The following is a 15,026-nucleotide window of genomic DNA, read 5'->3' as shown; positions in this document are numbered from 1 at the left end:
AGCTACGATTTACAATGGAAAGGAATTAATTAATTATTTAAAGACACTAAGACATAATCAACCGTCGTGGCATATTGGGACACAGACATTTTTGATTGGTTGATTGATTTGCTATTATTATTATTATTATTATTATTATTATTATTTTGTTGTTTGTTTGTCTGGAAGTGGGGTCCGGGGACCCCCAGGTCCTTGAGTTCCAGGGGGTCCCCAGATAAATGGAAATATGAACCAAATGCTGGGGGTCTAAATGAGACTAATGTAGGTCTCAATGGGGGTTCGTTCTCTTATGGCATAATCAATGCCATAATCTTATGGCATTCAATCAATCAATCCCTTGCATAATATCTTTTCAAATGGGGGTCCGCGGGCTAATTAGTGTCAATTTAGGGGTCCTTACTCCTTGACATGAAAAAGTTTAAGAGCGACTGTCGAGCCAGTAGGAAGACTTGTCTTTGCGGGACTTGGTGGCCCTTCTCGTCTGGCCTCCCCATGGTGTCTCACTGTTTCACGGGCTATATATAAAGTGGTCCCAGCCTTAAAAGGTCGTGACGGTCCCTTCAACATTCTGCGGAGTGGCAGCATTATTTTTGTTCTGTGGACTGCCGTCCTGTTCCCTGCCCGCACCCCGAGCTGCTTAGCTTTGGATTTAGACTCGCTTTACATTTATCTGGAATTGCAACCCGCTTTTTAAAAAATCTACTTTTCAGCGACTGGACGATTCTTCGTTCAGGTGAGTCAGTGTGATTATTTATTTATGCGAGATAATTAGCTTAATAGCCTGCCCTACAATAGCTCTGGTTCATTTCCTAAAGGAATCTCAAATTATCACCTTGTCAGCTGGGCCTAATAAAGGCCTAGATTTAATGTTTATCACTTTGTTAATTGTAATTTGTTCAAACTGATATCCTGTGGTTTCGTTTTGACGTTAACATATAGCCTTTGTTCCCATGTAGGAGTGCATGCATTAACCTCAAGTGAAATAATGCAAAGTTGAATGAATGTTGATTGATTACCAAGTCCTCATTGGATTGTTGTTGAGGCTAGGCAATTTCTAATTACTTTAATTCGTTGTTTCCCCTTCCCCTGGGGAAGCCTAATTACCCATTTTAAGGTCATGTTAGGTCCTATTATGTTTAATAGCTATTGGCTCCAGTCTCCTGTTAGATCCATTTGAAGTGTAGATAGATAGCCTAAGCCTACTAAGGCTATTAGATACCAATACAGACTCAGTGCGCTAATAAAGTAATTTGTTCCACACTCATCATCTTATTACAGAAATCACTGCTGCTCTCACAGTACAGTATTGACATTAGAGCCACTGACTGAAGCATATGGCTACTGTATGTTAGCTTGCTGTAATCAGATTGATTTGTGATGACATGGTGACATGCCAGGTGGTGCCTGTCTGTTGAGTGGAGCTAGTTCCCACATAGTCTGTCTAACTTGTGTTGTATAGCCTACTTGTGTGGTATACAAATACAATGTATTGACAAAGTTTACAACACGACAATGTACCAACATTATGTAGGCCTAGTCATAAGGGTAACAACAGGATATGGGCACCAAGGAAGAGTGTGCACACCGATCAATGTTAAATTGGCAATTATTTTCCAAAATGTTAAAAAATAAAATATTTGGAAAATGAATTTATAAAGTATAATTATAATTAGAAAATGCTTAAACATTTGACAAATAAGGTCTAATATTGCTACAAATTGCTACAAAACCTGTAGGCCTATATATCCAGTCATGGTTGGGCATAAACAAGAAGTCGAAGGATAATATTAAGTTTGATAATAATGTACCCTGCAGTGCATGCATTCTTTACATTGCTTAACACCATTTTTCAAATTTATTTTCCAACATTTTGGACAACATTTTGCATCAAGGTGCCCAGATGTCCCTTGTGCCCACCTATCCTGTATTTGTCACAAGACAAGGCAGAATGACCTTTTATTACCATAGCGTAATACAAACACTGGTGTTTGTGATCTGTTAGATTAGAATAAGTCTGAGAAGTTGTAAGCAGTTATTGCTATTCATACAGTGGTCCTCTCGCCGGCATGCAGTGAGGGAGCATGCATGGTGCATTGTTGTGTCTCCCCTTTATCGTCACTATTTGGTTGTGATTGCTAATACAGTAGAACATTGTCATAACTAGAGAGCTATCCATGAGAAGAAAACCACTGTCAAGTCATATTATTTATTTATTTATTTGACAGGGACAAAGCTCATTAATCAACATGTCAGTTTTCACCTCAATGTAAATGGGCCCTGCATGGGCAGGCTCTTAAAAAATGAATGATAAAAGAAAGACAGAGTGTATAGTGTGCCAGCACACAACACCATGCGTTGATGCCATGTGTGCATATTAACATTTCTCATTTTAAATGTCGGGTCATTTGCGACAATCATTTCCCAAACATCCATAACACCTCACCGCCAACAGGAAACCCTAACCAATAAATCAATCTGCGCTGAGATTGGTTTACAATCACAAAAAAAAAAATCATCACCATCTTAACATTTCATTTCTCATTGTAAATGTCTCTTCATAACAACTACCTCTTCCCAAACACCCATAATACCTGTAACCCGCCGACTCCCAACTAAACCAACAAACAGAAAAGCCCTCCCTATACCTTGATAACGGTGAGATTGATTTACAGAACTGGTATAAAAAACAAAGCAAAAAGACAAAGGAAAAAGGAAACGAAGGACAGTCTGACATAAAGATGTCAGAAGAGGAACCTATACGTCTGTCGAAGGTGAAGATCCACCGGCGTCGTCAGGAACAGAAGGAGGAGCAGCGGAGGCAGGAGAAGCACTATGAGAGCAGCTATTACCTGAGCACCAGGTCTTCTGTTAGCAAGCAGGCTTTTCAGCATGGGTATGTAGTAGACCTCTTAATAAGTCCTTATAGTGGTTCTCAAACCTTTTCATGTCATGGAGGACCCCCCCCCCCCGCCCGCTGCCCGTTTGTTTGGCCCGGCCGAGGGCCCCCCAATCTGAGAATATCTTGTGCCAGGAACCCCTATTATTGTATACAAGATTTGCATTGCTAAAATGTTTCACAAATATTCAAAATGTGATATTTTTTGAAGATTTGCATGAAAATAGCAAGCATTGCAACACGCGGTGGTGTATAGGGTTGTAGTGGTTAAACTGATTTTGATGACTATATTAACACATTGTGCTGGGGACCGCCTGGAAACCCCTCAAGGACCCCTGGGGGGATCCCTGGACCTCACTTTGAGAACCACTGAAATACCTACCCGGCTACCCGCGACAGTTGAGATATTTGAAAACAAAACAGCAGTTCTCTTGATTTTACTGGTCACTTCTGTTGCGCCGAAAGTGGTATACAGAGTGAACAATATCAAGAGGACTGCTTTCAAATCATTTCAACAGTGGACTTTACCCTGGTCTGGAGTGTGTAGACTAGAGCGCTGTTCATCCACAACAGAGCACACGCATGCAGCTCCTAATGTGTCCTTCTCCCGGGAGAATGGGTACGCACTCTTTCGGCTGGTGTTTTCAGTTTTGTTGCATACAAAAGAAAATGTCATAGACTAATGTGATAACTGATAACACAGAGTCATTTATAACTGTGTGTAGTGTAGTGTGTAATGTAGTGCAACATGTGGGTCTAATTATACTACTATTAAGGATGATAAGGAGTTCATATGTTGAGTGGCTGATCACTGATCAGTGCTGAATGTTTGGTTTGTTCTCGTACGTATGTGTGATGGGAGTGGTTTTGCTGTGTTGTGTGTTATTGTTATTTATTTTGTGGTGGGTTGTATTGTGTTTTGAACATTGTGGATTACGCTTTTAATCCAAAATCAAATCATTTGATTAAGTCTTGTGAAATCTTAAATCTTGCATGCAACGTGAAGCTGTATCCTGTAAGCCAATGGGAGATAAAACCCATAGTCTGAACGCTGCAACGTGAAGCCGTATCCTCTAAACCAATGGGAGATAAAACCCATAGTGAGCTTGCTGCGCCTGGCAGTAATGACATGAGTTAGTCTTGTTAATTGGTTCATTCATAAAGTATTTGTACATTAGCCACAAACATGTCCACTTGTACATGCTAATTTTAAACCCCAATGATGAAGGCAGTTTAAAGGAAAACTTGTATTGTTTTGAGATAATCCAGTGGAGCATGCATGACAGGGATTATACTTGATAAAAAGCCTCCCACAGGGGACAAGTGCTCTTGTTTACTCACTATGACCTTAAGACCTTGGACAAATGCCACTTGGGTTGTTTTGAGTATTCAAACACTTAGTTTCACTCTGCCATATGTTTAACAACACTCAGTCTTGTCACTTGTGGTGTTTTTATTTCCTCAGTTGTATGAAGGAGGAGAAGTATTTTTGTGATCAACTTAAAAGGCACTTGATCGCCTTTTGATCAAAGCCTTGACTGCATCAAAGGGGTACAGTTCATCATAGGGAGTCCAGATTCAGTTCTTGATTCTGTTCATCAAAACATTGGTATGTCCCGCTGACAAGTTTATCACCTGTCAGCTTTTGGTGTGAGCAGAGACTGTTGTTCTTCAGCCTCACTGTACAGGCTGGTACCGTGTTATACAGTACTTTGTAAAGCAGGTCAGGAACTTGAGCTGTACTGAGTGGTTGCCAGAGATATTCATGGAGAGGCGGCGGGCTATTTCTGTAGATTGGACCTGAGAAGGTTGCCAATTGTTGTCTCCGTCAGGCCGGACAGCCGAAGGCCGGAGACTAGGATGTATGTATGTATTCGCCCATGTCTGTCCGTGTGTCCCTCCAATGTCTGTCCATCCATGGGACTGTGAGCAGCTAATCTCCGGCACCGTTGGACCGATCAGAATTAAACTTTGCACACTGACGCACTCCCAGTAGGCCAAGGAAGAACATCTGTGCCATTTTACAAAATGGTTTCATGGTGGTGCTGTAACAGGGCCATGCCCCTTTTGGCCCTGTAGCTCTTGAACCATTGCTCTAATAGTCAAAAAAATAATCAAGTGCAATCAAGTGCTTTCTCTATAACGTTTCATATCCATGTTTTTGAAAAGTCTACACCAATTACATGGGATACTCTTTTTCTACTCTTTGTTTGCTGTGTTTTGCTGTGTTTGCTGTTTGATGTTATATTATATATTTGCTGCTGCAAATATGTACCTCTTATGTACCTGTACACAAGATGTAACAATAAAGTACAACCTTGAACCAGTTGAACCTGGATAACTCAACAGGATAATAATAATAGGCACTCTGTGTGCCTGTGCCTCTTTATGTGTATTTATTTGGCATGGACGTCACAATCACATTGCACAATTGCACATGCACATTGTAGATGCGCAGCGTTGCTTACAGTGTATTAGCACGAGTGTTAATATCAACAAGCTCTAGGCTACCATGTCTTTCGCCCATTTAACTCACCCTCCTTAATCCTCTATAGTTTAGAAAAGAGCCGGCCCTGATGACATTCTGCCATGTCACACTGTTGGATCAGATTCCAGGTCACGCAGGCTTAGCAGATATTTAGAGTAAATGCAGAGGATGTAATGTTGATCCTCTCTCCCTGCCACCAGAAACAATTCCCATTGTGACCATTTAGCTTATTATAGCCTAAACCAGACAGACAACTGGAAGTACAGAAGATGGTTGGCGTATCGGTCAGTGTAACATGAGCCACGTTCAAAGAGTGTCAATGGAAATGCATCTTCATCTTCTGACTTAAGGTGTCATTCTAGCAATGTCATGTAAATGCAGGCAGCATGCAGGTGTGATTGTTGTTTGATCATTGTTATTCTGTAGCCCTAGAGGCTATGTTGTTTTTTATAAACATTTCCAAATTAATCATATTTGATTTTCTTCTTTTTTTTACATTAAATTGCCGTATTCAAGATAAATAGTTCTTGCAAATACTTTATTCATGCTTAACACCCTGCAGTAATCCAAGGAGTGCTTGGATTGTGTGTGTTTACGGTTTACTGCACCAGGCCATTCAGGTGAAAACCGCAGGAAACTCAACCCTCTTTTAAACATTCCCACGCAACCGTCCACACATTCTGGTGCTGTTCTTTATCGCCATACGGGCATATGAGTATACAATAAGAATCAAGTATTTGCAAATGTTCTTTGGCCCTGTTCTGGACCGGGTGTTATCAATGAGAGTGATGTAACTGTTTGTCGATAACCTCACAGCATGCAGAGCTCTGTGGTGACAGAGAAGAAGGGCCAGGAGTTGGAGAAACTGACCGTAATAACCAAGAAAGGCAAGCGCGCCTACCTGGCCATGGACACAGACAACGAGGTCATCGGCTACGTGGTTCCTTTATTCAGAAAAAGGTGAGTGATGATGATGAAGCCACAAGCGGGTGAACACATGTCTGTCTTGTTAGTGATGATGGTGCTGAAGATGATGATGTTTATATTGTTAAAAACGCATGGTTGCGTTATACAGTGCTTTCACTGTGCACGGAGGCAGGCAAAAGAAGCCTCTCCTACTTTGGCCCTTGGTTTTTTGATTCATTGATTCATTGATAATTTTATTAGACAATAAGATGCAAAACAGTGCATGGTACAGTAACGCACATTTGGCCAAAAGGACATCACTGAAGAAAGACGTTGCGGTCTTGTTTCCATCCGGGTCCCATGCATGCATTCACAACAACATCAACAATAACAACAATTTAAATATCTCAACAAGACATTCAATCTATGTACGGGTTGGAATAGAAATTAATTGGAGAGGGGGGGAATAGAGTTATGGCTTCTGTTGGTCGGATGACAGTGACAGGTGCATTTTCAGTCCTTTCTTAAAGGAAATCAGTGATTTGCTAGTTTTTAGAGAAGGGGGCAAGGCATTCCAGTGTTGTGGAAGGTGAATTTAGTCCCATATTTGTTCTAAAGATTGGTGGTACCAGATCATTATTCACGCTCCTTCTAGTGCTGTGGCTGTGGGAGTTGCTCACCTTTTTTAGGTAAATGGGCACTGAGGTTGTGGAACGACCTCCAGTCGGGAGTTACTCAGATTGTCATCTCAGAATCCCCTTGGGAGTTTTACTAAGCTCACCACAGAAGCTTCTCCTGCTTGGATTGACCTGTAGCCTGGGTCACATTGACCTGTAGCCTGGGTCACATTCTCTTATGTCTAAGACAGTTTCTCTGATTGACCTGTAGCCTGGGTCACATTCTCTTATCTCTAAGAAAGTTTCTCTGATTGACCTGTAGCCTGGGTCACATTCTCTTATGTCTAAGACAGTTTGATTGACCTGTAGCCTGGGTCACATTGACCTGTAGCCTGGGTCACATTCTCTTATGTCTAAGACAGTTTCTCTGATTTACCGAGCATTGTCGGTAGTCTGTCAGCCATATATATGTCTGTGCTTTGTATTGTTCTGTCCATCCATGTTTGTATTGCTGTAACAGTGTGACATAATAGAGAGACCTACGTCTCAGTGTTTTTACTGGTTAAATAAACAAAGGTTATATATATGAATATGGGATAATATAATACCCATGGGCAAGCATAATTATAACACATCACAATAATGTATTTAGTATGACTGAAATATGAGAAACAACAGAGAATGGCAATTTTGTATTATGAACATGATATACGTATGTTATACACACTCAGGAGTGTCCTGTGCAGTTAATGTTTATCTTATATCTGACGTCTGTCACGTTTCCAGTCATGAGGGCGTTCGGGGTCTGATACTGTCGGTCTGTCTCGTTTCCAGTCATGAGGGGGTTACGGGGTCTGATACTGTCGGTCTGTCACGTTTCCAGTCATGAGGGGGTTACGGGGTCTGATACTGTCGGTCTGTCACGTTTCCAGTCATGAGGGCGTTACGGGGTCTGATACTGTCGGTCTGTCATGTTTCCAGTCATGAGGGCGTTCGGGGTCTGGTGGAGACGACGACTGAGGAGGAGAAGGAGGAAGGGGTGAACTACGTGGCGATGAGGAACCTGTTCATCCGTGAGGGCAAGGAGGAGACGGTGCAGGCTATGCAGCACATCAAGGTGCACAAGAAGACCCACAAGAACCACATCAGGGAGTCCGCAGAGCGCGTGGCACTGGGAAAGACGGTAAATCACATCGAGCAAGCTATTTTGATGTCATTTATTAGCTATACTGACCAGGGGACTTTTGAGAATCTGTCCAGCATCTGAATCCAGAAGTCCAGCATTTATAGGCTCTCGTTTATAGACTCCTCAAATATTGGTCTATACGTGAAGTCATCCAGGGTCAGCATGTTTCTGTTTACTCTGTTCAAAAACACCCATGTCATCAAGTACTTCATCTTAAAATTGCACATTATTCTTCTTAACAGTCATGGTGAAAGTTTCATGATGAGTTTGTGTCATCATTAAACAACACAAACAGTTAATATGCCCTTCCATCAGGTATCCATCCTGTTTGCCTGCCTCCCCATCTCCATCCACATGCTGTGATGAACTTACTAACGACACTTGAATCCTGAACATTCCATGTGGACTTTAGGATGAGTCTGAGTTGTGGTGGATGGGGACAGCACCTAGAGCCTGCAGTAGCTAGATACAATCTTACATTTCAGGACGGTTTTGTCTAGTTCAAAGAATAAATCGTGTGTCCTTTTTCAAAGTTAGAAGATTTGGTCTGCAGCAACGATCGGTAAAACATTTAAGCAACATTTTCACAGTTTTCGGTCCTCCGCCTTCATCGGCGTGAATGGATGTGTGATCCGCGCTACCCACTTAAATAAAGGCTATGTGGCGCACCTTAAAAGTAATAATGCTAAAATAAAACACATAGTGCCCTCCATATATACTGAATGCAGCACAAAGTACTTTACAAGCAACACTAGTTCATATGAATATTGGCAGAAGACAGAGAAAAGTAATAGTAACCCTTGCCCTATGCTCTGTTTCCCTGTGCTCATTCAGCTCGTTGAACGTTCAGAGTTCCGTAGGAAGATGAACACAGACAGTCTGACCCATCTCCCTGAGTTCATCGTCAGGCCCCGTGGGCAGACCGTCTGGGAGGGCAAGTCTGTGAAGCTGCACTGCACCGTGGCGGGATGGCCCAAACCCAGGGTCACTTGGTAAGAACGTTGGCACATGCATGGCCGTGGGATAGCGGCGGTGGCTCAAGGGGTAGAGTGCCTGGATGGTAAACGCAAAGGGTTGCCAGTTCGAACCCGGGCTCCCCCAGAGTTGCTGTCGAAGTGTCCTTGAGCAAGACACTGAACCCCTAATTGCTCTTGATGTGCTAGTTGGTGCCTTGCATGGTTTCCGCCGCCATCGGTGTATGAATGTGTGTGTGTGAATGGGTGAATGTAATGCACAATCTATGTAAAGCGCCTTGGATAAAGGTGCTATATAAATGCAGCATTTACCATTTTCCATACATAATTCAAATAGTGGGGTGCTGCGGGGATGACGGCGCAATGCATTATCTCAGTCATTATATTTTCATCAATGTTGTATATCCTACTTTAACAAATAGACAGTATTTGTCTGATCATGTAAGGGTGGTGCACTTTATTATAAAACTATGGAAAAGGCCAGATTTATAATAAATGTTGCACTAAACTATACACATATATATGATAAGATAACTGCTATGCACTGGCTGTTATGGAAGCCAGATTTACAACATATATTGATGATAATAAGCCATTGACCACAGGCAAAGCAGGAGCATTTTATCATCAAACTAAATTTAGCCCATAATTCCTGTTTTATACTATACAGCAGACGCTCTTAATCCAGAGCGATTTACATTAACCCATTCTGACCGGGCACCCATTTTGGTGTTGGCATCATGTTATGCTTTAGCTATTGAAAAATAGCAGATCTACAAGCTCGTATCGCGCCACCGAGTGGCGCGATACGAGCTTGTAGGTCTGCTATTTTTGAAAAATCGAAGAACAAATGACATTTTTTTAATCTGATCTCAGGTCAGAATGGGTTAAGCAATAACAAAAAGCACGGCATACATCACATATATAAAAAAGTAGTTATCATGAAACATGCGTAAGCTAAGAACGTAACAGAGGAGTATCTATATCATGAAACTATATATATATAAACTATACATACTATACTATATTATACTATACATAATATGTACTATAAAGTGCTATGACTACATAAAATGCAGTCATAGCACTTTATAATGCTCACTTTATAGTGCTCACCAATACATGTCAAGAGCCAATGCAAATCAGGCAGGTAAATTAATTACTATATGCTATTAGCCAATGCTCTCTGAGCCTGCATGTGTATCGATAACGGCTTCTCATAGGGCTGGTTAGAGAGCCTCTATGATGCTGTTCTTGGACACATAATATAACTGTCTTAAGTGCATCACATGTATATCACACCAGCGGACACAAACAAATCCATTGATTTATTGATAATCCAATAGCAAACTGAACTATGTGAGTTGTGTCCCTGTGATGTAATTGTCTCCACCCAGGCCGAAGGCCTAGGGGGAGAGTATGTTTTGCACTCCGTCCGTGTGTGTGTGTGTCCGTCCGTCCGTCCGTCCGTGTGTGTGTCCGTGAGCAGCTAATCTCGGCCACCGTTAACCCGGTTTGCACTCCGTCCGTGTGTGTGTGTGTCCGTCCGTCCGTCCGTCCGTGTGTGTGTCCGTGAGCAGCTAATCTCGGCCACCGTTAACCCGGTCGATGCCAAATTTTGCACACACACTCCCTGGATGCCAACGATGAACCTCTGCCCCAAACTTTCCAGAACGGCCTGTTATAGCGCCACCAGGAGGCCGCTTTGTGCAAAACAAGTTTTTGCACAGTACACCTACAGATTTTGTCCAAACATCACGCAAATTGGTACACAGTCTCTCTAGAGCCATTCAACCAAACCGGTCTTTCATATTTCCAGAACGGCCTGTTATAGCGCCACCAGGAGGCCGCTCCAGGAGGCCGCTTTGTGCAAAACAGGTTTTTGCACAGTACACCTACAGATTTTGTCCAAACATCACGCAAATTGGTACACAGTCTCTCTAGAGCCATTCAACGAAACCAGTCTTTCAGATTTCCAGAACGGCCTGTTATACGGCCACCGTTAACCCGGTCGATGCCAAATTTTGCACACACACTCCCTGGATGCCAACGATGAACCTCTGCCCCAAACTTTCCAGAACGGCCTGTTATAGCGCCACCAGGAGGCCGCTTTGTGCAAAACAAGTTTTTGCACAGTACACCTACAGATTTTGTCCAAACATCACGCAAATTGGTACACAGTCTCTCTAGAGCCATTCAACCAAACCGGTCTTTCATATTTCCAGAACGGCCTGTTATAGCGCCACCAGGAGGCCGCTCCAGGAGGCCGCTTTGTGCAAAACAGGTTTTTGCACAGTACACCTACAGATTTTGTCCAAACATCACGCAAATTGGTACACAGTCTCTCTAGAGCCATTCAACGAAACCAGTCTTTCAGATTTCCAGAACGGCCTGTTATAGCGCCACCAGGAGGCCGCTTTGTGCAAAACAAGTTTTTGCACAGTACACCTACAGATTTTGTCCAAACATCACGCAAATTGGTACACAGTCTCTCTAGAGCCATTCAACGAAACCAGTCTTTCAGATTTCCAGAACGGCCTGTTATAGCGCCACCAGGAGGCCGCTTTGTGCAAAACAAGTTTTTGCACAGTACACTTACAGATTTTGTCCAAACATCACGCAAATTGGTACACAGTCTCTCTACAGCCATCCAACGAAACCAGTCTTTCAGATTTCTCAGACTCCATCCTGATTGGTTAAGATTGGCTTCCAAAGTGCACAGGAGTGCTCAGTTTAAAAAATGCTGCAAATCATGAACACATCGCGTGATTTCCGTGAAATTGTGCACCCACATTCCCACTAGGCCGAGGACGAAATGCCACATGAACAATTTCAACTCAGCCTCAAGGTGGCGCTATAACTGGCCGAAAACTGTTTTTACCTCTAACTGCACGGATCTGTGGATAACTTTGTATGCCAACTCCCTAGAGGCCAAGGAAAAACCTTTGCCTGGAATTCTTCACATCTGCTCATCCTGGTGGAGACCTGTGCCCAGTAGGGCACTTTTTCTAGTTATGTATGCAATGAGTCCATGACCAACAGATATTCTTGCTTTCTCTGTATTTGTCTCCAAGGTACAAAAACAACGTCGTCATCAGCCCCAAGGAACACCCTGAGAAATACACAACGGAGAGCAATTACAACATGCACTCCCTGGAGATCCATAAGTAGGTCATCATCACGAACACAGGACCTGACTGTTTAGCACTATAGTCCATAGCCATAGAAAGGTAGACGCGCGATAACCACTTAACCCATTCTGACCTGAGATCAGATTCATACGAGGTTTCCGCCGGACACATACTGGGTCTGATGAACCCATTCTGACCTGAGATCAGATTCTAAAAATGTCAGTCGTTCTTCGATAAAAAAATAAATAGCAGACCTACAAGCTCGTATCGCGCCACTCGGTGGTGCGATATGAGCTTGTAGATCTGCTATTTTTCAATAGCTAAAGCATAACATGATGCTGACACCAAAATGGGTTCCCGTTCAGAATGGGTTTTAAGACATATTTTATAATTCATCATATGATGGTGTTACGCAGTGAAAATATCCAATATCCAATGTGTGGCTACTGTATGTGATCGGCGCCAGTGATGTGATGCGTTGTGTGAGTTTGTACGTAGATCTGCAATTCTTTTCTGTTTTTGAATCTTCTTTAGGTGACATTTTCCTATAATATCATGCCCAAAATAGGCATGCCAGGTTTAAAGTGGGCAAAAACACCCACATTTGTTGTTATGACAAATTGCGTTGATGCAATAAACATTGAGTGAAGAGATGCTTTTTCTAAAGTTTTATATTAAACAGGATTCTTCTACGTGTTATATGAAAATAAGGAACTGGCCTTATTCATGTCATGTCGTACATTTCCAGAGCATTTTTGTGGCTTGCTGGAGTGTTGATTTATCACATGGAAGAGCTCATCTTTTGGTCCTCTGTTTGTTTACAGCTGTGATTTCTTCGACACGGCTCAATACTATGCCTCTGCTCTCAACGTTAAAGGGGAGGTCTCTTCTGCCGCGACTATTGTCATCAAAAGTAGGTGATCATGCTCCTTTATCCTCTTATTATTCTATCAGTGTGTCTCTTATTATTCTATCAGTGTGTCCCGCCTCCCAGCATTTCACATAGAGGTGATAGAGAGCTTCAGAAGATTTTCTGTTAAACATGCAATGTAGGCACGGTGGCACAATTGGTAGTGCTGTCGCCTCACAGCTAGAAGGTCCTGGGTTCGATTCCCGCTGGGGACACTGTGGGTGCAGGCGGCGTGTTTCCTCCTCCGCGTCATCAGTGCCCATACCCGCGGTGGGGTTGGCCGAAAGGGCCTTTCTGTGTGGAGTTTGCATGTTCTCCCCGTGTCCCCTAGGGTAGGTACCCTCACAAAAAACATACAGTAATCCTGGACTCTAAACTGCCTCCCCCTGGCCAGCCGGGGCGCCTGATGGAGGGGAAAGGAACTGGTTGGAATAATGTGTTCCTTCCATGCGCTACGTCCAACCAGGGAAACTCCCCCCTGTCAGGGGAAACTAGCGCTTCACTCCTCCCAATTTAGCCCACGCTGCACAGACAGGCCTCTGAAGCATTCAGGAGTCAAATAGCATAGGCTGACCAAGGTCCTAAAGGTGACTTTAGAAGTGAACAGTGGTTCTCAACAGTGTTGATTTTGTCGGCTAAAGCTAAGACGAAAAATGTTCGTCGACTACCGTTTTTCACTGATGAAAACTTAAGCTATGATGCTTAACTAAAATGTTAGTAAGGGACTAGTGGACAAGAGATCCAGTATGAGTAATTTTACACTTGGTTGCATGCTGAAAATAGCCGCTCACGCGTTGTGAGCTTTTCAGCAAATGTAAAATCAGTCATTACGACGGCATCAAGGCCCGACAAAATACATTTTAGTCGACTAAATCAACTGTAGATTTAGTCAACTAAAGTCTTATGATATTTAGTCAACTAAAACTAACTAAACATTAAAACATTCCAGGTGACTAAAATGTGACAAAAACTAAATTAAAACTATTCAAAAGACTATATGACTAAAACCAAAATCAAAATTTGCTGCCAAAAGCAACACTGGTTCTCAAGCTGTGGGTCGGGACCCCCACACGATTGTGTGCGAGAGAGAAATGATTATTTTTGTACAGTGCACATACAATGCTACAGTACATTACGTTCAGTACAGTACAGCTACAGTATACTGGAATGTGTCTTTGAGACATCAGGGTAATGTAGTACAATGGCAGGCTGCAGAGCATGACTGCAGGACCAAATGAGCGATAATAATCTTTTTGTTGACTGATCTGACGTTATTGACGTAACCCGTTCTCCCCAGGGTTCCAAGAGGGTGCGGAAGCAGGGCCTCTTGATCCTAAACCACGTGAGTCCATGTCAAGATTATACACTGTGGTCAAAATAATACAGTACATACATACGTTACAGTAATGGATTCACCGTAGTGTTTTTAATTGACCAAATGCACATTCCCACAGATGGTTTCAGCTCTGAGCATGGCGTTACCTTCGAGACGTCCATCCTTGACAAGTTTGAAGTGGCGTTCGGCCACGAGGGCCAGACACTGAGCGTGGGCTGCACTGTGATCATCTTCCCCACCGTCAAGAATTACCAGCCCGAGGTGGTGTGGTACAGAAACGGTGAGTGTGGACATGAAACGTGTCAATCCTGAGGAAGAATTCATATGATTGCTTATATCTTAGCCTGGCATGGCAGATCACTGCATAGATATTTAGTCTGGAACTTCGGTGTGGAAGATTTATTTCCAAGGGTGGGGGAGGGTGGTTACAAACAGATTCCAACGTCACAGCAAAAAGAAAGTCTCACTTTGAATGGTAGGATCTGATTGGTCACCCACAGCTCTGGGGTGAGCAAAATGTAATACAAACTGAGGAGTGCGGCCAGACCAATCTCCCCAGGGGTTTTTTCCCCCCTGTGGCAG

General features: G+C 42.9%; 1 protein-coding gene across 3 annotated transcripts in view; it reads left to right on the top strand.

The window, feature by feature from the left end:
- The first annotated feature begins 592 nt into the window (after nucleotides 1–592).
- myom1a (myomesin 1a (skelemin)) overlaps nucleotides 593–15,026 on the top strand; it is a 45,069-nt gene continuing 30,635 nt past the window's right edge. For 2 of the 3 annotated variants that reach the window (XM_083781170.1, XM_083781169.1), the window contains exons 1-9: nucleotides 596–733; nucleotides 2,673–2,893; nucleotides 6,201–6,344; nucleotides 7,889–8,090; nucleotides 8,928–9,085; nucleotides 12,142–12,234; nucleotides 13,023–13,111; nucleotides 14,406–14,450; nucleotides 14,563–14,724. In XM_083781170.1, coding sequence (XP_083637296.1) covers nucleotides 2,739–2,893; nucleotides 6,201–6,344; nucleotides 7,889–8,090; nucleotides 8,928–9,085; nucleotides 12,142–12,234; nucleotides 13,023–13,111; nucleotides 14,406–14,450; nucleotides 14,563–14,724 — 1,048 coding nt within the window. In that variant the 5' untranslated portion in view covers nucleotides 596–733; nucleotides 2,673–2,738. Of the gene's footprint in view, nucleotides 734–2,672; nucleotides 2,894–6,200; nucleotides 6,345–7,888; nucleotides 8,091–8,927; nucleotides 9,086–12,141; nucleotides 12,235–13,022; nucleotides 13,112–14,405; nucleotides 14,451–14,562; nucleotides 14,725–15,026 lie in introns of all 3 variants that reach the window. The other variant, XM_083781171.1, reaches the window with a different exon arrangement.

Source organism: Protomyctophum parallelum (assembly GCF_964188405.1).
Source record: "Protomyctophum parallelum genome assembly, chromosome: 14".
In the NCBI taxonomy this organism is placed as follows: domain Eukaryota; kingdom Metazoa; phylum Chordata; class Actinopteri; order Myctophiformes; family Myctophidae; genus Protomyctophum; species Protomyctophum parallelum.
This window is presented reverse-complemented; position numbering and strand designations above follow the sequence as displayed.